This window comes from Heptranchias perlo, chromosome 32, assembly GCF_035084215.1.
Source record: "Heptranchias perlo isolate sHepPer1 chromosome 32, sHepPer1.hap1, whole genome shotgun sequence".
Taxonomy (NCBI): domain Eukaryota; kingdom Metazoa; phylum Chordata; class Chondrichthyes; order Hexanchiformes; family Hexanchidae; genus Heptranchias; species Heptranchias perlo.
Genome location: NC_090356.1, coordinates 13,551,607 through 13,577,854, shown reverse-complemented (window position 1 = coordinate 13,577,854; position 26,248 = coordinate 13,551,607). Strand labels below are relative to the sequence as shown.

At 40.1% G+C, this 26,248-nt stretch overlaps 1 protein-coding gene across 1 annotated transcript in view; it reads left to right on the top strand.

The window, feature by feature from the left end:
• The window catches only part of si:ch73-236j9.2 (solute carrier family 35 member E2A), a 28,718-nt gene extending 3,320 nt beyond the window's left edge, over positions 1-25,398 (top strand). The window contains exons 2-9 of the mRNA XM_067970420.1: positions 6,848-7,380; positions 8,061-8,196; positions 12,029-12,156; positions 12,483-12,603; positions 16,083-16,136; positions 18,428-18,500; positions 21,786-21,931; positions 23,751-25,398. Coding sequence (XP_067826521.1) covers positions 7,059-7,380; positions 8,061-8,196; positions 12,029-12,156; positions 12,483-12,603; positions 16,083-16,136; positions 18,428-18,500; positions 21,786-21,931; positions 23,751-23,970 — 1,200 coding nt within the window. The 5' untranslated portion in view covers positions 6,848-7,058 and the 3' untranslated portion in view covers positions 23,971-25,398. The remainder of the gene's footprint in view (positions 1-6,847; positions 7,381-8,060; positions 8,197-12,028; positions 12,157-12,482; positions 12,604-16,082; positions 16,137-18,427; positions 18,501-21,785; positions 21,932-23,750) is intronic.
• Positions 25,399-26,248: the final 850 nt, after the last annotated feature.

Genomic DNA, 26,248 nt, shown 5'->3' with positions numbered 1-26,248 from the left:
TCCATCGTGGTGAGAAGTGTTCCTGGTTCAACTGGTCCGTGGGTACTGAGTTTTTGTAGGAAGTCTGTAGTGTCACGACAGAAGCTGGGGGTTCCCTGTACGATGGGTTTCAGGATGCCCTCGATGTATCCAGAGAGGTTCTCACACAGGGTTCCGTTGCCTGATACGATGGGACGTCCGGGTGTGTTGGCTTTGTGTATCTTTGGGAGGCAGTAGAAGTCTCCCACGCGGGGATTACGTGGGATGAGAATGCGTAGGATGCTTTGAAGGTCTGGATCGAAGGTCTTGATCAGTTTGTTGAGCTGGTGGGTGTGTTCTTTGGTCGGATCTGCGGGTAACCGTCTGTAGTGTTCCTGGTTGTCCAGTTGTCGGTATGCTTCTTTGCAATAGTCTGTTCTGTTCTGTATGACTATGGCTCCTCCTTTGTCCGCTGGTTTGATGACGATGTTGCGGTTGGTCTTGAGAGCGTTGATGGCGTTGCGTTGTGCTTGGGTGACATTCTGGACTGTCTTCTGAGTGCGGCTGATGAATCTGGCATTGACGCATTTCCTGACAGCTTGAGCATACATGTCCAGCTGAGGGCAGCGACCCTCCGGAGGAGTCCAGTTTGACTCTTTCCTCTTCGGTTGCTGTACCGCGGATCCCTCTGTCTGCTGTTCCGGATCGTCGATTGTCTCATTGGGTTCGCTGTTGAAATCTTGGGGTTTGTGGTAGAATTCCCGGAGCCTCATTCTCCTGATGAATTCCTCTGTGTCCGCCGCGAGACTAGTGGGGTCCATTTTGGTAGTGGGGCAGAAATTGAGCCCTCGGCTGAGAACTTCGATTTCGTCTGGTTGAAGGGTGTGATCACACATTTAGATTGTGTGATTTAATTGTCGAGAGTGGGACTTGAACCCATGACCTTCTGATTTAGGCAAGAGTGCTACCACTGACACCTATAAGACAGCAAACATGCCATGCCGAAGAACCTTCTGGAAAGCCTGCCCTCCCCTTTGTCAATTGTGGGATATTTTATAGCCATCATAAAATCTTGCTAATCTTAAAACTCAAATCTTTGTTTCTCAGCATAAAATCTTACTCAATTGTTGAGAGATTGCCAGAGGATCCTGCTTTCCTACCCTTTGTTACACAATACCACCAAAATATGAGCTATTTTAGCTATAACCTGGTGTCTGCATGTTGTTTACAGTGGTATCCATGAACAGAATGGCTTCACCAAATAAATAAAATCATATCAAACTGTAGTGTTCAATATTTTTAAAGTAACTAGTACACTGCTTTTTATAGTAGTTGTGGGATCCCTCCAAGACTTTGCCAATATATTCATTGCAGGGCTAGATTAATTGTTTGCTATTAGATACATGCTTCCCTTGCCCAAGTTATTTTCTCCTCTTTTCAGCTATCACTGGGCCATGAACCTGCTTTGGCCTCTCCATCTGTGCTACTTTTCAGCCCAAGAGCAGGTTCTTCCCCCTCCTCACACTGGACTCTTAATAGCACTGTTTTCCACAGCTGCCACAGTTGAGATCAGCAACTCTACAGTGTGGAGCACTGGAGGGATCAGTTCATATCCCATCACTTCATGAGGCTGTGAATTGGAGTTCCATATGGCATGTAATGCCTTATGCAAAGTTTGTGAGCTCAAGCCCCATTCCAGGACTTGAGCAGTTAACCTAGCCAGTTGCATTAGTGAGTGAGGGTGTGCTGAATTGTCTGAAGTACTGTCCTTCAGGTGAGATATTAAATCTGTCTGTCTGTTCTGATGGTTCAAGTGGACAGTAAAGATTCCATGGCATTATTTGAAGAAGAGTGGGGTGTGTTTCTACTACCTTGACCAATATTCTTCCTTCAACCAACACCATCAAAAATGGATTAACTGGTCATTAATATAATTATTGTTTGAGGGCCATGTTGGGTGCAAAATGGCACATTTGTCCAAATAACAACAGTGATTTAATTTCAAAGACTAATTTGTTGTATGCAAAGTACTTTGTGACATGCAACAAATATGATAAGGCTTTATATAAACGCAACATCTTTCCTAAAGAACCGTAGTAAATTACACAAGATTATTGTAACTAAATTATATGAAAAGTATTGAAATATTCTAGTGAGAAATACTTTGAACATAAATGACTTTGGTGTTATTTCAAGTGTGTGCAAGTGATAGGTATGTTTTTCTAGTATGTGGTAATATTTAGACTCCATATGCGAAGCTTAGGTGTTGTCTTTTTCAAAAATTTGCTGATATTGAAGTATTGTGGGTTAAAGTCCTATTCCAGTGACTTGAACACAAAATCTAGTTTAACACTGCAGTGCAGTACTGAGAGTGTTGTACTGCCGGAAGTGCTGTCTTTCAGATGAGACATTAAACCCTGTCTGTCCTCACAGGTCTGGAGGTCCAAGGTAGAATGCATCCGCAGGGCCACCATGTACAAGACCCCAGACAGGGGAGGGGAGGGAGCGTCCCCAACGCTGCTCTGATCCTGATGGCCATCTTTGTGTGTGGCTGCCTCAGGATATGTGTAAAGCCCCAGTACACAAACACCAAGTGTCACTACGTGCTGGGTTTCTACCTGTCCAACACACTGAGAAGGCTGGGTCTGGCCACGCTGGCCAAGCAGGTGCAGGACTTCCCGTCCAATCCAGCTGGACCGTCTGTTGTTCTCCTCTTCCCCCCCCCCCCCCCCCCCCCCCCACTGTTCCAGGTGGAAAAGTTCCTGAGGAGGAACCCCATCAACCACAAGGCCGTCAGACGGTGGTCGACACAAAACGTTCATAGTCCTGCAAGGAACTGAGAGGGTGGACTCGATTGGTTTCTTCCCCGACCAGATGTCGATGCCATTTGGTAGAACGTCTCGTCGCCGGAACTGACCAACAGGCACCAGGATGTAACCTGGATGGTGGTGAGATAGGCCCTCCCAGTGCGGTCCTTCCAACACGCACGGAACCTCAGCGCTGCCGTGAACTGCCCTTGAGGCTGTGGCGGGGAGGAGACCGTTTTCCACCTCCTGATGGGCTGCCCCTTGGCACGGAGGGTGTGGAGAGAGATGCGTTGGTATCTGTCCCGGTTCATCCCAAACAGTTCGGTAACACAGGACGCTGTGCTCTATGGACGCGCACTGAGACAGATATCACCTGCGGCTGGAAGACCACCAACTCGTTGAAGGAGGCCCTTTGAACCTCCTGAAACATGCTGGTCTTCCAGCTGAAGGAGCTGTCCACGACCGAGTGTTGCCGACTGGCACACTCCAAGGTCCAGGAGTACGTGCTGCGGGACGCACTGAGGTGAGGTGCGACCTATGCAAGGGCTCTATGGGGAAAGGCCACCCCTTGTATATTCACTGAGTCATAAGAAATAGTGTGTTTGAATTGTAATGAGATTGCTTTGTACAATCTGTAGTGTTTTGGTTTGAATTGTACTGGTTTTTGAATTGTGATATTCACATTGAACTGTGTGGATCCTTAAATTCGAAGAAATAAAGTATATTTTGAAATAAAAAATAAAGTCAAAGATCCCATGGCACTATTTCAAAGACGAGCAGGGGAGTTCTCCCCGGTGTTCTGGCCAATATTTATCCCTCAACCAACATCACTAAAACAGATTATCTGGCCATTATCACATTGTGCTTTGGGATGTCCCGAGGTCATGAAATATGCTTTATAAATGCAAGTCTTTCTTCCAGGTTAAATTGGCCAAGCAGAAAAATGGCTCAATGCTCAATTTTTCCTTTGTAGCTAAATTATCAATGCAGTATAAAAGTATGAGACTGAAAGTTTGAAATTCAGACTAATTATTCAAGTGATTACATTTTATTTGAAAGCAGTGTCCTCCATGGTCAACTTGTTTGGAAATAAAAGGTCCAGTCATCTTTGAACAATTGCTATTTGTATACAGAACTCTGAAGGTTTATTCCAGATTTAGTATTAAATATCATATGCTAAAGGCTGTCGCCTGAGCATGTCCATAGTTGTAGTTTGTTCTGTCCATGCACGTCGTGACATGTTTTGGCACATCATGTCATGGCATTGTATTTGAGAGTCGCTGACACCTGCTGCTTCTGCTATGCTTTCAGACTTCTGTGGTATTTCTGAGTAACCATTGTTCTTTAACATTATGTTGTTCAAGAAGACCAATAGACGGTGACTTGCTGCTCTCTTTACAATGAAAAACAAATTAAACTTCAGTCAATGCTGGAGTACTTTGTATAAAATTATATGCATGAAATCCAACAATTGACTATTACCTAGTAATTTGTTGGCTTAAAGAAGTGTATTGAATTCACTAAATGTGTATTTGCTCAATTTATCTTTATGAAAGAAACAGAATAATTATGGATCATTAGAACATACTAAACTGATTTACTGCAATTATAATAGTGAAAATCACGTGCATTGTGGCAGAGAATGCTGTCAATATGTGTTGAATCTAATCCAGAGTCTTAAATTTCTGGCAGAGGGTTCTCCACAGAGTTCCTGTTGGAATAATTAAAATACTAACTAATGGGATTAAATGCAGATGTGTTTAAAAAAGACACATTTATGCTCTCTATATTAAAACTAGAACTGGTTCCATAGTATTCTGGAGCTGTGGAATCCACCCCCATTCATGCTGCAGGAAGGATTGTTCAGCAGCAGCATGTTCAGTTCATTAGTAATTTTATTTTCTGGTGCTGTTTCTTTGCTGATGAGGAAATTCTGCATCAGCTGCTGACGAGAATTGTTGGGCTGTGTACTGAGCTCGCCCATGGCTAGAAAAAATGTCAGCTTGCATCATCACTATGAGCTGTTCACATTTACTAATGCTTGTGTTGCCTTTAAAGCAGCAGCTGAGTACCAGTGTTTCTTGGCCTCTCTAGCGGCAGTAACCAATTACTTGGACATATGAGGGGCTCGGGGTAATTCACTCCTTGATAGCCCCTCTCTTCCTATGGGGATCTGGTTGGCTTTTGACCTGTTCCTCCCACTAGCTTCTAGGCAAGATCAGCATCCTGAATTTTAAACAGTATCCTACAATATAAGTGGGCTACTTCCACAGTGCTGGCAGCCCAGTGTTTTACAGAATCATCTCGTTGAAGTGGTTCTCTTGTACAAAAGGGGGATAAGTTTGCTCTTTCAAAACATTTAATTCAGTTAAACAGCTGTTTAATAATTCAAACATAAACTCTGTGGGGAGAACTCTCATTGTGAAGGGCTTGCTGGGTACAAACACGTTCTATCTCTCAGTGGCTCAGAACAATAGTACAGCTATATTTTCAATTTAAGTTCTGTTTATGGCTATTTGTAAAAGTTGTGGTATTTTGGAACAAGTTATAATTATCTATACATTTACCCCCATGAAAGCTAATGTGCCAATATGCTAACTAATGTAAAAGGAATAGTATTCAGAAATAAAAATATCACCAATTGAAGTTCATCCCCCTAGTTTTCCAATCATTGCAGCTTTTCTTCTAAATAAAAAAACTTTTTCCAATTTACTCTTATTCCTTCCGCTTCTCCAATTTTCCCTTACCTCCTTTCTTGATGGCGAGTTACTTTTGCTCTTAGTGTTCTGTTCCCCACCCTGTCGTCCTCTCCACCCCCCCATCCCCCTCCCTGCACAGTGCATTCGTGAAATGTCAGTAGGTCTGCTGAGGCTTTTGTCTTAATACTGTAACTTGGAAGCAGCTGACCGGACTGAACAAATGTGAATGTTATCCACTTAGCACACGCGTGCAGTGCTAAGTGATTAACATACCAGTAAATGCTGGTATGTGTGCGGTGTTTTTTTTAAATTTTAAAACAGAATTTAAAATTGAACTTCTGTTCAGTTTTCAGTTGTAAACAATTTTACAACGCTAAGTTATAGTCCAACAATTTTATTTGAAATGAGTTTTCAGTGATCATAATTATCAGATTGGCAGCCCCAAAAACAGTCTACCAAATTCAGCATCTTGCTGAGGTACATCGAGGGAATAGGTGTGTCAAGGATATACAACCAGTTGGTGCAGAGGCATTATTGTAACTGGCACCTGACCAAATTATGTTGTGCACTATCAAATTGTAAAATATGATTTACAACTATTATACAATAGCATAAGAAAAAAATGTTTCCTGGGATGTGGGCCACTTCTCTTGCCCTGAGAAGGTGGAGGTTAGGCTTTCTTTTGAACCGCTATAGTCCTTGTGATGGTGCTCCCAAAATGGTGTTAGATTGTAAAGATACCTTTGGTTTGTTGAGCAGAATGTTTGCCTTGATTTCTTACCCCCCCCCCCCCCCCCCCCCAACCCCATTCCATCACCACTGCCGCCACCAAGCCATGGCAGATGTTTTATTGCCATTTTGTCATTGAGAAATCCTGGGAAAATGGTGGTTGAAAGACTTCTGGTACATCGCTCTCTGTCTCTGCCTTGGAAAGTCTTTGCACAGAAGGTATATTTCTGTCCCCTCCCCCAACCATCTCTGCAGATCACTGCTGAAAATATTGTTTGCTTCTGCCTTTGTGTTGGAAATTCTCTCTCGCTTCCCTTCCCCATCATGAACAATATGAAATATGATTGGGGGAGGGTGGAACGAAGAAAAGGGTGGTTTGCACTGCTGATGTAGCTGAAATTCACAACCCATTAGTTTCAATTTCAGTAAAAAGGATCCTTCTGACTGCTTTGTCCATAGCATGGCATGAAAGCAGTCAGAACCATCCAACAAATGTAGTTTTTACCCTTAAAACCTGTTTGGATTTAAATGTTTATTAGAACATCAGAAAAGGCAAGGACGCAAAAAGGCAATTTTCATACAAGGCACATTATATACTAAATATTTTTGCTGGTTAGTTTTTAAAACAAACTTTTTTTTTCCTTCTTCTTTCAGCTGCTGATTGGATGTTGTAGCATTAATAAGGTGGAAATTATCAATGCTGAAAAAACTGGATAGTGACCAAATTACACATTTGACATTAACAGAGCCTTATACATAAACCTTTCTTGGCTTTAAGTTATTGGCAGAGTGACTAATTGACCTACTGTAGATTTCAAACATTCGCTTTCAGTAACAGACCAAGCCGCAGACTGCTAGCTAGAACATGTCTTTAAAGGAGAATTCCCAACCTCTGCTGGACAATAAAAAGCCTCCTGATGAGAATCTGCCAAAAGAAAAGAACTTTCCAAGTCGTTTCTCCCTCTTCAATAGGAATGAAAAGATTGTAATTACAAGAAGTGACAGCTGCACAGATGAAAGTGTGTTAAAAATCACCATCACAGAGACGACAGTGATTGAATCAAACTCTGGAGTTTGGAGTGCCAAGGCCATGATATACCTCAGTCTCTGGTATATTTTCAGTTTCTGTACACTCTTCCTTAACAAATACATCCTGACTTTGTTGGAAGGAGAGCCAGGAACGCTGGGTAAATATCTAATATTATTCATAAATCAAATCTTTAATGTTAATGTATTTCTGCTTTCACACTGACCGTGCTGGGCCTAAGTCTGGCTAGCTTGCCAATTCTAACTCTACTCACACAATAAGTAGTTTTGACCTAAATGACTTTTTAAGATTCTGTACATGCTCAGTGCTACCTACTCCCCACCCCTATTCAGGCTAAGTGTATTCATTATAATTTTATAAAACTGACAATTATATATGAAGCCAGAGGCAAAATTAGTGAGTTCATCCTTCTTTGAAATGCTGATCTCTTATGAAATCACTTCAAAGATTTTTGTTAAAAGGAGTAATAGTTGTGCTACTGTATTTTCTTTTTCTGCTATCAATATGTAGGAAAATGTGTTTGTATAAAAAGATTGTATATGGAGATTATATTTTTAACCACCCAGGATCACTGTGGTGTTGGATACTACAGACCTGTTTTATTTGTATTAGGAATGTCTATCTTAAATCTAGAAACCTCCCCTGTTTCTCCCCCCACCCCAATCCCATATCAGTTTCACTGCTGATTATGACCAACTGGTTCAGAATTAGTGCCATTGATCACTGTAATTAAATACTGAATTCGTGATTAATGAAGATTGACAAGTGGTGCTTGTACAAATCCTTGATTATCTTTTGTTGCTGTGTCAATTTTTGCAGGTGCTGTCCAGATACTTTCAACTACTGTGATTGGCTGTATCAAAATGTACATCCCGTGTTGTTTGTATCAGCATAAAACCCGAGCTGAATACCCACCAAACTTCCTTATGATTATGTTCTTTGTAGGATTAATGAGGTGAGCTGGAGAAGGAGAGGCGAATTGTATCGGTCAATCAACCAATCCTATTTTGATATTTTTATGTACCATTTTGCTCTTTAGATTTCTGTGCTTCACTCTTGGGTATACAGGGTAGGCAAGAAACCTGTTCCAGGCTGGTTGCTGTATAAATGGATATTAATTAAAACAGAAGAACATCTTGTGTAGAAGCACCTTTTGTCTCTGCAAGTCAGCTGTTACTTAACTGACTATCAGTTCAGATAGTCAAATATTCTACCCAAAGTGGACTGACTGGGAAGGTAATCTTAAATTTAGATTATTGCATTGTAGTGACATTATAAACATCTAGTTTTGAAAATATGCTGAAGATTTTCCTTGTATTCTCATCTACAAGAGGTTTTGTCCTAGTAAAAAAAAGTACTCGATTGAAAAATGTAATCATCCTGTCAGTTGAACCCTGGTCCTGTGTTTATCTTTTTACTTTAAAACATATTTTGATGTCATTTAAAGCTACACAGCAAAATGTTATAATGGGAGTAGGAAAAATGATGAGAATAATAGAAGCTAACAATCCAAAAGCAGAATTCACAAAGGAAGAGAAAGCTAAACTCCCCAATGGCTTAGTGGATAAATTCACCACCGTGTGTGGTATTGAGACACTCCCTCTTTTTTTTTAAAAAAAGGTTCCAGGTTTAATTGCTGTTCCTGAGATAACTGAGAGCTAGGCGATGTTATGGATGTTACATTTGACCTCGGCAACACTGGATTACATTGGAGAAAATTTGCCTGGTTTCCTGCTTTTGACTGCTATCTAGTGACCCATGTTGGGAAAAGGGGATGTGTGTGTACATGCATGCATGTGGATACTGGAGGAGCACATGATTGAGTTTAGCTGTATTGCCCCTCATGATAGAATAGTTTACCAGCATGTATTGTCTAGACTTTTGCTGATATTAAACCAAACCCCACAAGGAGTGAAGAAAATTTGAGAAAAAGGTTTTGAAGTAGGCAGAAGGTTTGACTGGAGTGTAGTTACTTAACACTGCCCTGTCATGTCTGAGACTTGGATTCAAATCCAGCCCAAACTGATGGGATGAAAGTAACCTTGTCTGCTGGTTGTAAAGGTCTTGTGTGAAACAAGTTTGTGCAGTCTCAATCCAGTTTCTAGTGGGTAAGGGCAGCAGAAAATTGGACTGGATGGCCTACTGCCGCAGTTCCACCCCGACCTCAAGTTTCCTTCCCCCCCCCCCTGCCCTAGCAGGGAAGGCAGCCAGCTGTCCCTTTGCTGCCCCACTCTATGTAAAGGGATCAGCAACCTACCTGTTTCCCTACCTTCCAGCACTACTATCACTTAACCCGAGGGAATGCCAGGAGAGGGGTGGCGGTAGTTCCTGGGGCAGTTGCTCAGTCCAAGACCTAAAACACAATTTTGATGCGGATCTTTGGTCTCTTCTGTCCCTTCAGCTGCTGCAGCAGGTGCCCCACTACTGCAAGACCATATCTCCCTCTCCTGACAGCAGTGGGCTCCCTCCATCAGATTCTGCTCGGAGCCTGTCCTGCACAATAAATGAGGCCCATCCCAAGAAACTGGGCCGGGGTCGCAATGAGGTCACGTGGTGGGCGTATGGCGTTGGCCTATTGCTCCTGGGGCAGGTTGAGGGAAATGAAAAAAAAAAGTCACACTCATGGAGTAGGGGTGCTCTTCTGAGGTTTGGACTGAGGCATGTTGGGGCTGAGTATAAGTAACTTTGTGTGTGGCCATGTATATTGTGTTTGGCCATGTATATTGTGTTTATGCATGCACACAAATTATTGAATTTATGATGTAATTAAACATGAGAGGCTTCATGCATAACATATAGAAATGGGAACAGATCATTAGGCCCATCAAGCTGGTCCCTTTCAGATTCATCTTGACCCCACTCCAACCCTCAATCCCATCTCTCCAGAAACACATTTTGTTGCCTCAGGAGCCAATTAACATTTTTCTGTTGTTAAAAATTCTTGTCCTCCTTTTCCTTTTTTTCTACGGGCTTTTAAGATCATAGTATCGTGATGCCCTTTCCCTGCATTTCAATTTATAAACAAATACCATTCACTTCACTGCCTTCTCTAGTAACTTATTGCACAACTCTATAACCCACTCTGTACAAGGTCACTGCCTAGCTTTCCTTTCTATTCCTGACTTCCTAATTTTTAGCGCATAAACACTAGTATTTGAGCTGTTCATCAATTTATTCATTATAGTGATCAACTTTCGGTCTTTATCTTCAGTTTGTAAACTTCAGAAGATCCATATCAAAATTCTTTTTTGTAAAAAGAACCAACTCAACCTTTTTAACCTTGCTGCAAAACTTAGATTCTTGATGCTCACAATTGTCTTAGTTAGTCATACTCAATTTCTTCTACAACTTCCTTTTTTGGTATTGGTAAAGGTTACAGCCTCGTAACATACTCCTGTTGTAATTGTAGGCTCAGAATATCCCAGAGATTTGTGCAATTATAATGGGGCCTGATTTACGGTGTGAAAGTCCCAGGAAATTATGGAGTGAGTAACTTCAGCCATTACTTAAGCCACTCCATAATTTTCTGAGACTTTTGCACCACTCTGCCGTTCCCCTTGCTGAGACAGTTGAACAGCTAATTATCATAGTTCTGCCCGCCATTAAAATCAGTGGTGAAATCAGAGTTTGCCACCGCCACTTAGACCGTTGTAGAATCGCGCTGGCAGGCTCAATATGTTTGGTGTAATCACAGGAATCATAGTTTACTATTTGAATTAAGAAATAATTGTGTCGCCCTCTTTAGGTGCTCTTTTTAAATTATTCAGTGGCGTAGTTATGACAGTGTCTAGGATCATTGGTACGAAGTACAAAGTAACAGAAATGGTATATACCTGGGGAGATTGGGTTGCCAGGCCCGAGCCTTAAGCTACCATCCGAATGTGACTTTTTTATTTGTAATATGGATCGTTAATGCTATGCGTTGTGAATATGGTCGTCGGTGATCACAATGTGTCCATTCACACCTTAGTACAATCGAAGTTACAAGTCGGAAGTAGCACCGAGATCACAGACTGCTTGAGCAACTGAAAACTAAAAACCTCTGGTTTCCGTATTGTCTGTACAACCTCAATGAGCAGGGAGGGGGCCACTATTCCATCTAATGAACTAACCAGATAAAAACAGTCTTTAAGGTGAATCAGCTCTCCATAACTTGAATTTGTGCTTGTTTCTGCCCATCAGTTCAACCTTTAAACATCTATTTAAACACTTACGATCCTGAGTAGCATCACATTGCAATGAGTTTTTACTTCGACCATTGGCCGTGGTTCTGATTTGCCGACGCTTGCTGCGGTGCATTCTAATCAGTTCTCCAGCAAATTTTGGCTGAAGGATCAGGGTGCACAATGGGCGAGCTTGTGGCGTGTGTCACCAATATCGCCATTGCAGCAAATTCAGGGCTGTAGTCAGTTATTCAATACATTCCTACCCAACTATTGGAGGAATGATCAATGTTCCTGTGTACCAACAGCTTGAGTAAGGGACTGAGGTACTTATCACTATGAGGCATCAAATTAAACATATTGGGAATTCTTTATTAGGTAACTTTCGATTCCTGTAAATATGTCATGTTACTAAATTAAACATCAAAATGTGATAAAAGTGATGCCTCCCAAGTTAATTGCAATAACTCTTGTGAACTTTACCTCTCATTAATGCAAATTGTCTTAGACAATCTGTATTTGTTCACGATTAATACTGAGTATAGCTACGCCACTAAATACTATCTGCTTGCTTTTAAATTTCACTAAAGGGATTTGTTGATATGCTGTTTGTTTGTTGTGCAGGTTTACTACTGTAGTTTTGGGATTGGTAAGCCTAAAGAATGTAGCCGTTTCATTTGCAGAGACTGTAAAAAGTTCAGCACCAATCTTCACCGTAATTATGTCTAGGCTTATTCTGGGAGAATACACAGGTAAGGATGCCTGTTTCAATATAAATATCATTGTAATATTGCCACAAATCTGTCCCCAATGTAATCATGGATTGTAGTAATAAGTGTCTATTTACCTGTGCAAATAATGTTGGAAAATAGACTTCCCTTATTGCTCAAGCTCTTGTCCTATCTTTATGGAACTTGGAGGGTACTTGGGATCTTTAGGGATTTTTGTAGATTATACATCACAACAAATATTTAAATCCTAGTTTATTAAATATGTACACGTTTTTTATATCTAACACAAGAATCCCATGCAAGTATAATGGTATTACTGCATTATCTCTTCTGCTTTGTAATCCTAGGTTTATGGGTTAACCTGTCTTTAATACCTATAATGGGTGGATTGGCATTCTGTACAGCCACAGAAATCAGTTTTAACATGCTTGGCTTCTCAGCTGCTTTGTCCACCAATATCATGGATTGGTAAGTGTACTTTTTGTATACATTCCCATTTTTTAAAAAAAAGACAAATTTTGATACTTTCTTGCTTGTAAATCACAAAGCTGTGCAGTATTTAGCTGCAGTGTTGCAAGTTTACAGATCCCATATTAGAACTGTTGGCCTAGCAGTATTGGATCTGGAATAGAACTTGTAATGTTGCTGGTCTGATTTCTTCCTTACAAATACCAAAAATATTTTTACTCTAGTATATTTTCTTTTACATTGAGGATTACTGCATGATTTCTAAATCCCAAAGAATGAATGCAGTTATTTTAGGAGAAAAGGACTTGAATTTATATAGTGCCTTGTCATCTCTCTACCGTCTCCAAGTGCTTCCTGTGCAATGAACAATTTTTGAAGTGCAATCACTTACATTGATAAATACAGCAAAGTCTCTCAAACGTTAATGAGATGAATGATCAGTTAACCAGTTTTTGTTGGTGGTAGTTGAGGGAAAAATGTTGGCTAGGGTCCCAGAAGGACTTCGGTTTAATTTTGATGTGAAGAACAAGACCTGTAAGGATGCAGGACTTCCTTATAACTCACTAGATTATATGATCACCTCCTGAAATGTGGCTTGAACCCATGACCTTCTGACTACAACCTGCAGTGCCATGGAGTTCTATCTGCTAGTTCTAGTGTTAACAAATGAGCCTTCCAGGCATGCAGTTTTAGTTCAATTTTCTACTTGAATACGGGCTTCTACAGCAGATGGATAAAACTATTTGTTCTCATTTGTTGATTTTTGTTATCTAGTTAATTAAATTCTCAAAACATTACACCACTATTAAACAGATGCTTTAAATTCATTAGAATGTATAGATTATATTTTGCACATTCAGGTGCAATTTTTCACACTGCATGTTTACATCAGCAAAGTGATGGGAAGTGTCATTGAAAAGTGCTATCAAGCGGCACTTACTCACCAATAACCCCTGCTCACTAATGCTCAGTTTGGGTTCCGCCAGGACCACTCTGCTCCAGACCTCATTACAGCCTTGGTCCAAACATGGGCAAAAGAGCTGAATTACAGACGTGAGGTGAGAGTGACTGCCCTTGACATCAAGGCATCATTTGACCGAGTATGGCACCAAGGAGCCCAAGTAAAATTGAAGTCAATGGGCATCAGGGGGAAAACTCTCCAGTGGCTGGAGTCATACCTAGCATAAAGGAAGATGGTAGTGGTTGTTGGAGGCCAATCATCTCAGCCCCAGGACATTGCTGCAGGAGTACCTCAGTACAGTGTCCTAGGCCCAACCATCTTCAGCTGCTTCATCAATGACCTTCCCTCCACAATAAGGTCAGAAATGAGGATATTCGCTGATGATTGCAGTGTTCAGTTCCATTCGCAACCCCTCAGATAATAAAGCAGTCCGTGCCTGCGTGCAGCAAGACCTCGACAACATCCAGGCTTGGGCAGATAAGTGGCAAGTAACATTCACATCAGACAAGTGCCAGGCAATGACCATCTCCAACAAGAGAGAGTCTAACCACCTTCCCTTGACATTCAACGGCATTACCATCGCCGAATTCCCCCCATCAACATCCTGGGGGTCACCACTGACCAAAAACTTAACTGGACCAGCCATATAAATACTGTGGCTACAAGAGCAGGTCAGAGGCTTTGTATTCTGCGGCGAGTGACTCACCTCCTGACTCCCCAAAGCCTTTCCACCATCTACAAGGCACATGGGAACAACACCACCTGCACGTTCCCCTCCAAGACACGCACCATCCCGACTTCGAAATATATCGCCGTTCCTTCATCGTCGCTGGGTCAAAATCCTGGAACTTCCTACCTCACAGCACTGTGGGAGAACCTTCACCACACGGACTGCAGCGGTTCAAGAAGGCGGCTCACCACCACCTTCTCAAGGGCAATTAGGGATGGGCAATAAATGCTGGCCTTGCCAGCGACGCCCACGTCCCATGAACGAATAAAAAAAAATATGCGGCAGGATTACAGGTCAAACGTGGCAACGCTTTTCTGTTTTAAGCTTGGATAATTATCCACCTGATCTAATAGCAAATTTTGTGCGTCTTTCCCATTCACTTCAAATTTGCACTACTACTCATCTAAGTATAAATTTTCCAATGTACACTTCAATCAACTCATGATACATAAAAGTTAATCTGAAGATATTTCATGGTTTATAATATAGCATTTTGCTAACAAGGGAGCCTTGGACAAATGTAACACTTGTGGCCTGTACTAATTAGGTAATTAAAAGACCAATGCATTTTTTGTAAATAATATCCAATTTCTAAATGAACCATCTATAGGTCACGATAGGTTAGTCACACACACACCTGATGGCACAGCAGGCTGTATGATAGAAAACTAGCCAGACATAGAATAATGTTCCTTTCACACTTTTCCAGTAGTTAAGTTATCATTAAACAGCTGTGAGTGACAGATTTTTGTGATCCAGCCATGGAGTGGACAAAATGGCTTAATGAAAATGTACCAAATGCCAGTTTACCCATGAAGCTCAATCTTTCCAGAAAGTCCCAGATCTAAAAATTGATGCTGTTCCACAAGCAGGATACACTCTGCCTACCAATCACAGAAAATCCAGTGGAGTCAATGATGCACATTATAGTTAAATAACTTCAAATTTACAGTGCTAAATATAATGAGTTTATCATTAACAGTTAATGACTGGATCCATGAATGGAATGTAGATAAATTGGACATGGAATTTGGATCACATCAGTAAGTTTAAATATCGCAAGAAATGTAGGAATAGGTCGTTGAGTCCTGGAGGCTGAAACTGTGACGCCAGGCAATCGCCCAATTGTATATCAAAAGGCAGGCGCAGTGGATTACAGATAAATATTTATTGATCATTTGCCTTTTATTGCTGGGTACACAAATTCCATTAAAACACTTACTTTAAATGAAAATCATAGTTATTAAAATCTTTCCCATTCTATATTAACTCTCAGAACTGAACATGTTAATTTTTGTTTCTATATTCCCCTCGCCCCCACCTCCATGTATTTCTCCTGATTGACCTAAGTAGCCTTTAACAAGCACATTTTTTCATAAATGTATTTTAGCATAAGAGTAAGTCTCAGCATAGCTGTGAAAACAAAATTCTATCAGTCTAATTCACCTGTTTGTTCACACCACTGTCAAAATCACAAATCCTTTCCAAATGTAGTGATTTAATGCCTGCTAAATCTAGCTTATTACAGCCTTTGGAATCTTGTATAATATGACAGTTACATTGTGGGCATATTTAGCACTGTTATCCTAAATTCCTGTCTCCCACTCGCATTGCAATTTGCCTCATCTATAGCATGCTGTTTTGGTGTAATATGATAAGGGACTACTATATTAATTTTAAACTTTAGGTTTTTAGCCAAGAAAATGGTTGCTGACTTAGCTGTATAAATTAGTCAGTTATGTTGAAGCATACTCTTAAGTGGCACATGTGGTAACAATTTTTTTTAAGTTTACAGAATGTCTTCTCTAAAAAATTACTTAGCGGAGACAAGTATAAATTCTCGTAAGTATCAATCCCTTTCAATTTCATGTTTAGTATCACTGCAGTCTTGTTACTTAATGCGACTCATTCTGTATCATGCAATTTGATCAAAACAAAATCAAACTTTTTTTCCTCCCTCTCTGGGGAAGTGTTTTGGTATTTGTTCAGTAATTCCCCTGTGACACCGCGACTGAGATTGGGAACTTTCCACGTATAGAATTGAAGATAATGCTTATCACTTCACTATATGCCATAGTGCATTGGAGCTTTAGTGCACTGTTCGACTCACAAAAATCTCTAGTCTAAATATATGGGTTCACATACACTTTTGGAAGCATGTGCTCCCTTGAGGATTTGGGTGTTAGACTCGGTCGTTATAAATGGTAGAAAAGTTTCAAGGATCTTTATGCTCTCTGAATATGGTTCTATTGATGATCGTAGCACCAATGCCTCTTAACAGCATCCAGAGGTTTGTAACTAAGCATTTGGCTTATATTTTTTGGACTCAATTACACATGTTTCAATGTTTGTGAGGTATTCAGATCTCTCCATATAAGTATATATGCAAATAGCAAGACAAATAATTTTTATTTCTATAAAATTTAAAATCTTAGTTTATTAATTTAAATTTATCTAGATGTGTCCAGCCAGATAGCTTGAGAAAAATCTGTTCTTGGGGTTTTGAAATTCTTTACTGAAATTTTTCACTGACAAGTATTCCATTAAAAATATTAATAGTTCCTTTTACAATTTAAATGAATTTACTTTTGAACATGTGCCCTTCCCTCCTATATTTGCTAACCAGTATTTTCCCAGCCTTCCTCCCACCGACTCACTTTTTCTCTTGGTCTTGCTGCTGCTTCCTTTGGGTTTGCTTCTTCAATCACATTGCCTGAGCTCAGACTCTATTGCATTACGTTTTGCCTTTCTGCACAGAAAATGTGATGGATGAATTTTAGGATGTATTTACACACCAACTTTAATATTGCAGAAAAGTTTATGCTATGCTGCCATTCCTGGTTGGTGTGTTTAAAAAAAGAATAAATACCCCTGAACTGCAGATTCCAGACTGCAGTATAAACATGATATAACCTTAAAATCAGAGCCAGGCCATTCAGGAGAGAAGTTCGGAAACACTTCTTCACGCAAAGGGTGGTAGACGTGTGGAACTCTCTCCCACAAAAAGCAGTAGATGCTAGCTCAATCAATAATTTTAAATCTGAGATCGACAGTTTTTTGCTAGCCTAGGGTACTGAGGGATATGGAGTGGGTGGATGGAGTTAGGATACAGATCAGCCATAATCTCGTTGAATGGCAGAATAGGCTTGCGGGGCTGAATGGCGTATTCCTGTTCCTATGCAGTTTGGGTTTCAAAGACCACACTGGAGTAAGGGAAGGCCTAGAACTTTGACAACAAGGCAAGAAAGATGGAAAGTTTAATGAAGTATTGGATATCTGACATTTTTCATTGCTGGTACATTTTAGAAACTTTAGAAACTATTGCATGTGCATGCGCTTTGAGTATTATGGCATCACACACATGATACAACATTGTCAACAAGCTTCCGAATGATTTGAAAGCCAGGATGTAAGATTGGGTTTTGGCTGAAGCAGTCTAAATTGGCTCGCCAATCCTAAACCGGACTTTAGGGCAATTTTCGCTCAATTTATTTGATGCAGTATAAATGCGTCCCGACGAAGACTCTACCACAGCCATGTGATATAAACTAGATAAACTACTTAGAAATTTTCATTAATGAAAAGCGAAGGATACAGGTTGCATCAAATATCATTTTGGGCTTTTAAATATATGTTTGATTTATTTAGATATAAACACTGTTGTCATTTTAATCATTATGTACTAATGCATGTAAAGAAGTTGTTTCCTGGTGGTAGAAAGTGGCAAATAATGATTTTTTTTTTAAGTTAGTTGTACTAAGTGCTCAGTAGCAGAATTGTAAATGTTTTAAGTTGCTGGCTGAAATCAGACTTCTAGGATAGCTATAGAATTCTACCAGAACACTTTCATTACAACAGCATGTATACTGTGTCAAATGCTGTTATCGACTTGTATGCATTTGTAGTCTTGGCTTTTAGCCTGAAACAATCTATAATGTATAATATTTGGTCACTTCAGAAGCTATATTTAAATTCTCAATTTAACAATCTTTTATAGCAGTGTGAAACTGCCATTACAGGTATACTCCAATCTGCTGGGGTAAAACAGTTTTTCAGTGAAGTAGGATGTTCTCAGTTGATCTCAATGTTGTAAGATATACCTATTTTACAATATGTTCTCTTTGGATTTCTAGACCATCTGAACTACAGTTCTACACCAGTGCTGCTGCAGTGGTAATGCTAATTCCTACATGGATTTTTCTTATGGTAAGAGGACTTATTTAGGAGCTGTAGTACTAGTTTTTAGCTAACCAAAATAAATATCTGGTTCCCCTCGACCTAAGCACCATTCTTTTTGAACATAGATATTTTTGGGAATGAATCACAAGCAATATCTCAAATCAGGTTCTTATTTCTGTTAAATTCCAAGGTTTTAATCTTTATATAAGGTTTTTATCCTGGATCAATCTGAGAAACCAGAAATAATTCAACCTGGTTCCAGTGTACTTTCCTTGAAACAGTCTAGCATTTCAAAGTCATTTTACATGTGCTTTTTGTTTTTTCAAATGTGGGAGGGATGTAATGCAATGCAGCCTTTTGAGAATGTATTGCCCCTTTTTAAGAAAACCTGGTTTTACTCCTTTTTGATCCTCCTATGCTAAGCACCTCCTGTAGCTGAAAGGATGGAGCAGGCAGCTTGTCCTTGGACCTCATTCAAAATTTGAGGCCTTAAATCAGCACTAACGTCGGAAGCATTTTATATAAAATGCATAAAATTAACAAAGTATCGAAGTCTAGTTCTGCGAAAAGAGTGGAATGAATTATTTTGGTTACTGTGTGTGTTACCTCTTGTAATTGTTTTTGGCGAGTGCATTCGGGGTGGGTGGGGAAATCACATTTCATGAAGTAAATGTAGAGAAATGCATGGACCAGTGGAACATATCTCTATTCAGTGTCTTGTTTTTACATTTTATTTTCTTTCTCTCTGCTTTGGTTCTCCCACACTATCCAATGTAAGAATGAGCAGGCGACTTCCTCCCCAACTTTTTGACTATCATTCTATGAAAGAAGAGCACAAGATTAGCCAGTCATCTTCTAGTGGCTTAGTTAAACCTGAATGCTTGAGTGAGGATTTGTGGGTATTAGCCCATGTTGTGCAGTGTCTTCATGCAGGTGTTTTTTTTTAAGTAAAATTTTGATTTGAATTATTACTGTAGTGTACAAAAGATTTAAAGGATTGTGTGAAGACTGTAGTCATAAGAAACTATTGTGGAATTATATAAAGAGGGGTTTAACTTGGCATTTTTAACTCTTCATCCTATTTCAGGAGAGCATTCTCCATATGCTGTTCTGCTTTTACACCCTGAGTTGGAATCTGGTCTTGGTAGGCACATTGGAATCTACTTTTAATACTGAGAGTGAGCAAGTGCTGGCTCCTTGATTTTACATAACTAAAACCAGCAGTCTTATCCCAACTGCAGAATCATAGACCCACTATCCTGAAGATCTGTGCAATGGCATCTCCTCTCACGGACATCTCTGGAATACCTCAAGGTGCTGTCCTTGGCCCCTTCCTTTTGCTAATGTGCATGTTATCATTAGCCATGAGGTGAGCTTCCACATAAATGCTACCAACGTCCAGCTCTAGATCTATTTTCCCACCAATACCCTTAACTCCATTGTCAACTCTGGTGTCAGTTTGCTTTTCTCACATTAAGTTGTGGATAGCCAGAACTTGTTCAACTGAGCATTAGGTAGACCAAAGTACCGATTTAGCTTCTGCTGAAAATTCTTACCCTTGACCTGACTCCATCCCTGTTCCCGTCTGATAGCTCAGGATGAATCAGATGGGTTACTTCAGTGTCCTGTTTGATCTCCAGTTTCAAACCCATGTTATCCATAATCAAGACTGCTTGCTTCCATTACTGCCTGTGCCTTTACCTCAACCCCCACCACCACTGAAACCCTTATCCACACTTTTGTTACCCCCGTACTTGACTTCTCAGATGTCCTCCGTACGAGCCCAATGCTACACCAAGAAAAAGACGTAGAGACAGATGCACACAAACTATATGATGGACAGACACAGACCAGTCAGAAGGAAGGACAGACTTACAGAAAGTGAAACAGACTTGGAGACAGGGATACAGAAATGACAACAGTAAAATGTCTTGCAGCCATAAACTTAGAGTGCGAAAAAGGAGGGAGACTGAAAGTGGAAGTTAAATAAAAGGCATAGAGAGGGAGACACAGTGTAGATGCATACATTTTTTGCCCATGAGCAACATTTGAGGGGAGATACTTTTATTAATAAAATGTCAAAAGGGTATCATGCAACTGGCATATGGTCTTCTCTATGTGTATGTGATTTATAGTGGTTGTTGGAGGCCAATCATCTCAGCCCCAGGACATTGTTGCAGGAGTTCCCAGGCCCAACCATCTTCAGCTGCTTCATCAATGACCTTCCCTCCATCATAAGGTCAGAAATGGGGATGTTCGCTGATGATTGCACAGTGTTCAGTTCCATTCGCAGCCCCTCAGATAATGAAGCAGTCCGAGCCTGCATGCAGCAAGACCTGGACAACATCCAGGCTTGGGCTGATAAGTGGCAAGTAACGTTCGTGTCAGGCAATGACCATCTCCAACAAGAGAGAGTCTAACCACCTCCCCTTGACATTCAACGGCATTACCATCACCGAATCCCCCACCATCGACATCCTGGGGGTCACCATTGACCAGAAACTTAACTGGACCAGCCACATAAATACTGTGGCTACAAGTGCAGGTCAGAGGCTGTGTATTCTGCGGTGAGTGACTCACCTCCTGACTCCCCAAAGCCTTTCCACCATCTACAAGGCACAAGTCAGGAGTGTGATGGAATACTCTCCACCTGCCTGGATGAGTGCAGCTCCAACAACACTCAAGAAGCTCGACACCATCCAGGACAAATCAGCCCGCTTGATTGGCACCCCATTCACTCCCTTCACCACCGGCGCACAGTGGCTGCAGTGTACCATCCATAGGATGCACTGCAACAACTCGCCAAGGCTTCTTCAACAGCACCTCCCAAACCCGCGACCTCTACCACCTAGAAGGACAAGAGCAGCAGGCACATGGGAACAACACCACCTGCACGTTCCCCTCCAAGTCACACACCATCCCGACTTGAAAATATATTGTCATTCTTTCATTGTCGCTCGGTCAAAATCCTGGAACTCCCTTCCTAACAGCACTGTGGGAGAACCGTCACCACACGGACTGCAGCGGTTCAAGAAGGCGGCTCACCACCACGTTCTCAAGGGCAATTAGGGATGGGCAATAAATGCTGGCCTTGCCAGCGACGCCCACATCCCATGAATGAATTTTTAAAAATCCATATTTTATATTGTAATGGTTATGTTTGCTGATCGTTAAATGGAGCTAGCCATTTGTAAGTACGCTGACTCCGGGCTGTTGGAATGTAGTGATTAATATATATAGACCCAAAGCAGTCCATGCATTGGTTGCCTTTGTGCAATTGGTAAATACCAGCTCCTTTCCTTTGTCTTGTAGGATATTCCAGTCCTTGGAAAGAGTGGACAAAGTTTCAGTTTTAACCAAGACATTATGATGCTGCTTCTTACTGATGGAATCTTATTCCATATTCAGAGTGTGACTGCATATGCTTTAATGGGAAAGATATCACCTGTTACTTTCAGGTAGGCTAATGTGTAGAGAGACAAAAGCCAGTAAAAATTGTATATATGTTTGAAAAGGAAAGTGAAGGCATACCTGAAAGTTATGCAACTCAATCTGGAAGTGCAAGAAGGTATTGCATCAAGAGACTTAAGCTCAGAGCACGGTGCTTGTCTGAACTTCTAAGTGTAACTGCCTTGGAATACCAGGGTCTACTTTCCTGTTACTATTACTGAGAGTTGTTTTTCACTAACATCAGCAAAAAGAGGAACACCCACATGTCAGTAAATTTTGCTGTACATTTGCAAAGTCTGTATTCAGATGCATGTAGGTTCTACACATTTAATTCAAAAATTATTCTATAACTATATATTCTTTTATAATTTAAAATATATACTAGAACAATTCCACAGAAGTGAGTCACACATTAAGTAAAAGTCATAATATCCAATCAGTGATTTCCAAAACACGAGAAATCTATTTGAAAACGATCATGAAAGAACTTGCATTTATATGGTGCCTTTAACAACCTCAGGACGTCCCAAAGCGTTTTAAAGCCAACAAACTACCATTAAAGTGTAGTCACTGTTGTAATGTCGGAAAGGCGGCAGCCAATTTGCGCACAGCGAGCTCCTACAAACATCAATGTGATAATGACCATCTAATCTGTTTAAGATGTTGGTTGAGGGATAAATATTTGCCAGGGCACCAGGGAGAACTCCCCTGCTCTTCTTCGAATAGTGCTATGGGACCTTTTACATCCACCTGATAGGGCAGACGGGGCCTCGGTTTACTGTCTCATCCGAAAGCTAGGCACTTCCAACATTGCAACACTCCCTCGGTACTGCACTGAAGTGTCGTCTAGATTATGGATTCAAGTCTCTGGAGTGGGACTTGAAGCCACGACCGTCTGACTATATTGACCTAACAGTTAATAACAGCAAAAAAACCACAAAAATGAAATGAAAAATACATAGTGTGTGTGTGGTAGGGGGGGGTGAAGGAAGAGAAGTACTAGTGCCATAGTTCTGGGGAACAGAAAAATAAGTGGCAAAGAGTCAATCAAAAATGTTAAACTGACACCTGTCTGACCAGCAGATGCATATCCGAATCATAGGGAAGAAAAGTGAGAACCTCACGTTTATGTGCGTGCACTTCTGTAAAATCTAATGTTGTAAATACATCAATACAGGAATCTTGTTAATAGCCACTGAAATATGTAAACTACACTTTCTGCAGTTTACCTTACTGGGAATTTTGTTTTTATTGCTAAAACTCCCCTGCAGAAATTTGGCCTTGATATATTTATCATTATCATCTGTTACAAAACTTTCAATACAGATTCATAAATATTTCTTCCTCTTCCCTAAAGCTACACATTTTGTTGCATTTTCAGTTTGTCAGCTGTGCCTGTTAAATTCTTCTCTTTGTGAAGTGGCTACATCTTGATTGTCTCCAATCCCTTTGTGTCAACTTGTCTGTCTTTTTGCATGTGCATAGAGGGCTCATAGAACGATGCAAAAACAAATTGCCTTGCCATACACAAGTGAACATTTGAACCCTCCAGATGCAGACTTATATTCAATGTTAGTTTACAGATTATTTATTCAGGTTCTATTATTTTTATCTGATTTTGTATTACAAACATTTTTAGACTGGTTTAATTTGACAATACATAAAAGCAGCTTTTTTTTCTTAAAAGGCTGCTTTGCTAATTATAATTTTAATAATTAGAGTTGAAACGGTGGAAGCTTACAAACTTGGGAGTGGAAATATTTGCAATGAGAAATAAAGATTTGCTATTAAAAAAGTTTAACTAATTCTTTGCTTCCAACAATTTAGTGTTGCTAGTACTGTGAAGCATGCCCTTTCGATTTGGCTTAGTATCATCATCTTCAGTAACAAGATTACTGCACACTCAGCCTTTGGGACGTCTTTGGTCATCGTTGGAGTGTTTCTGTATAACCGAGCCCGGCAGTATCAACAAGAGAAAATCCAGGCTTTGGCATCTTGTAATAATAATGGGCAGGAAGTTCAGGCTCTGCGGAGTGAGGACCTTTAACAATCTCGAAAGTAAACAGATTTAAAGATTTTTAAAATTCCAATTGTGAAAATTGTAACTGTTTCTAAAAGATGGCATTGTACTTCAGTAAAGCTTGGGGAAGCACCAATCACTAGAGAGATCTGTTTGGGACTGCTTAGTACTGTGTGTCCATTTTATTCAGCTAAAGGTTTTCTTTTGACTTGAGCCAAAGTATAACTTCATTAGGCCAAGGAAAGTTAACTATTCTTACTGATCTATGTTTGGTCCAAAAAATAGATTCTCGCACTTATTTTTAACATACAGAAGTTAACCTGTCCAGCTTAATTTCTGTTTTTTAAAGTGTATTGTTGCTTTTTCATTGAGAACGGTTAATGATTTTATACATTAATATGCTTTTTCACACTAACATCAAGCACCCAGAATTTGTTTAAAGCTGTAAAGACATTTGTGTAATCATTGAACCTACTCCCTCAGGGTTTACTACTCCGAACTGTTTGTCAAATGCTGAACTTTCACCAATGAATGGAGTGTGTGCAGTATTGTAGCATTTCAAGGATTTATGTTTGAATTTGAGCACAAGTTGCATGAAACCATCCGTGTACTTTGGTGCCCTGAACTGAGCTTTTTACATGAAACAGCAATTACTTGTTTACTGTGTAAATTTAAACTTAGGTGGAAAGTTTGAATATGATGTAATTAGATTAGATTAACTTTTGAAAAGTATTTTGTGTGAAAGTTTTTTCTATAGTTGTACTGTCTATTGAGCTCAATATTAAAAATTGTTGCTTTACCCAGGGCAAGTAGCTACTCCTCCAGGCAACTGAACTTTGTCAAGTGCTTGATATTTCAGACAAGTTGCCCTTATTGAAATTACTTGAAGTTTTACTAGTTGAAGCACAGAAAGATTCTCTTCTCCCAAATGCACTTTAAGACTTCATGTAAACCACTATATTCAAAACCTAACTTCTTTTTCCCCTTGGAAAGGCTTTTCTTGCCAACATTGTTTATAATTGGCTAAATACTCGAAGTGTTTTTAATTCTTCATTTAATCTAGAGCAGTATTATGGATTCAAAATGGAGAAGTCTGTGATTTTGATGATTGGAGTCCTCCTGTCTGATTAATTGAGGTCTGGTTACAAGCTCATTTCATGGAGTCTGTCATTCCTTATATTTTATAGTGTTGGAGTTTGAGTAATCTGTATTATTAAACTTGCACAAAACCAAAATTATCTTGTTAGATTTTACATATCAAATCAATGATTTGCTGAATCCCCATAATTTTAAGAATGATGTATGAGCAGTGACCAGCTTGGCAAGTGGAACTGATCGCCATGATTGCTCATGTACCACAATTTGTATGGAATTGATTTTGATCTGTTATTATGAACGCTCTGCTATATATTGTAAACATTTTTCCATATTTGATTAAAAAATCATCTGACTTTTTCTGAGTGGTCCCTGTTGAATGTTTTATTACAAACCTGTTTGAGGATCAAGCTGTGATAGGTTCTATATTCTTTCTTTACTCTTTCATAACCTCAGGATGTCCCAGAGCACTTCACAGCCAATTAAGTACTTTTGAACTGTAGTCACCTGTTGTAATGTAGGAAACATGGCAGCCAATTTGCAAACAGCAGTGGTCCCACAAATAGCAATGTGATAAATGATCCAGATATCCTGATTTAATGATGGTGATGGAAAAATAAATATTGGCTAGCACATCACTGTGAACTCACCTGCATTTCTTCAAATATTGCCATGGGATCTTTTACATCCACCTGAGAGGGTAGGCAAGGCCTCGATTTAACTTCTCATCCAAAAGTCAGCACCTCTTACAGTGCAGCAGTCCACTGGTACTGCAATGTAGTGTCAGCCTAGATTATGTGCTCCAGTCTCTAGAATGGGGCTTGAAGCCATGACCTTTTGACTGAGGTGAGTGCGCTAGCACTGAGGTAAAGTAAAATTCTGTTGTATATTTGAGTACCTTCATTAACATAGAAGTTACAACATGAAACCAGGCCATTTGGTCCAACCAGTCTGTCGGCATTTACCCTCCATGTGCACAAGTAGTTCTAATCACATTTACCCTCCCTGTTCCCATATCACCTTTTCCTTCATCCATCTGAGTCTCTCTCAAAAGCCTAGACTTGCAGTTGATATTTTTCCCATAGCAATCAATCTGCTTGCAATTCCTGAATGCTGCTGTCTGAGCATGTATAGAGTACAGAAATTCCTGTACATCCAAAGTCTGAGTCTCTGTACAACTTTTTTTTTTCACCTATAACAGAATTTGAAT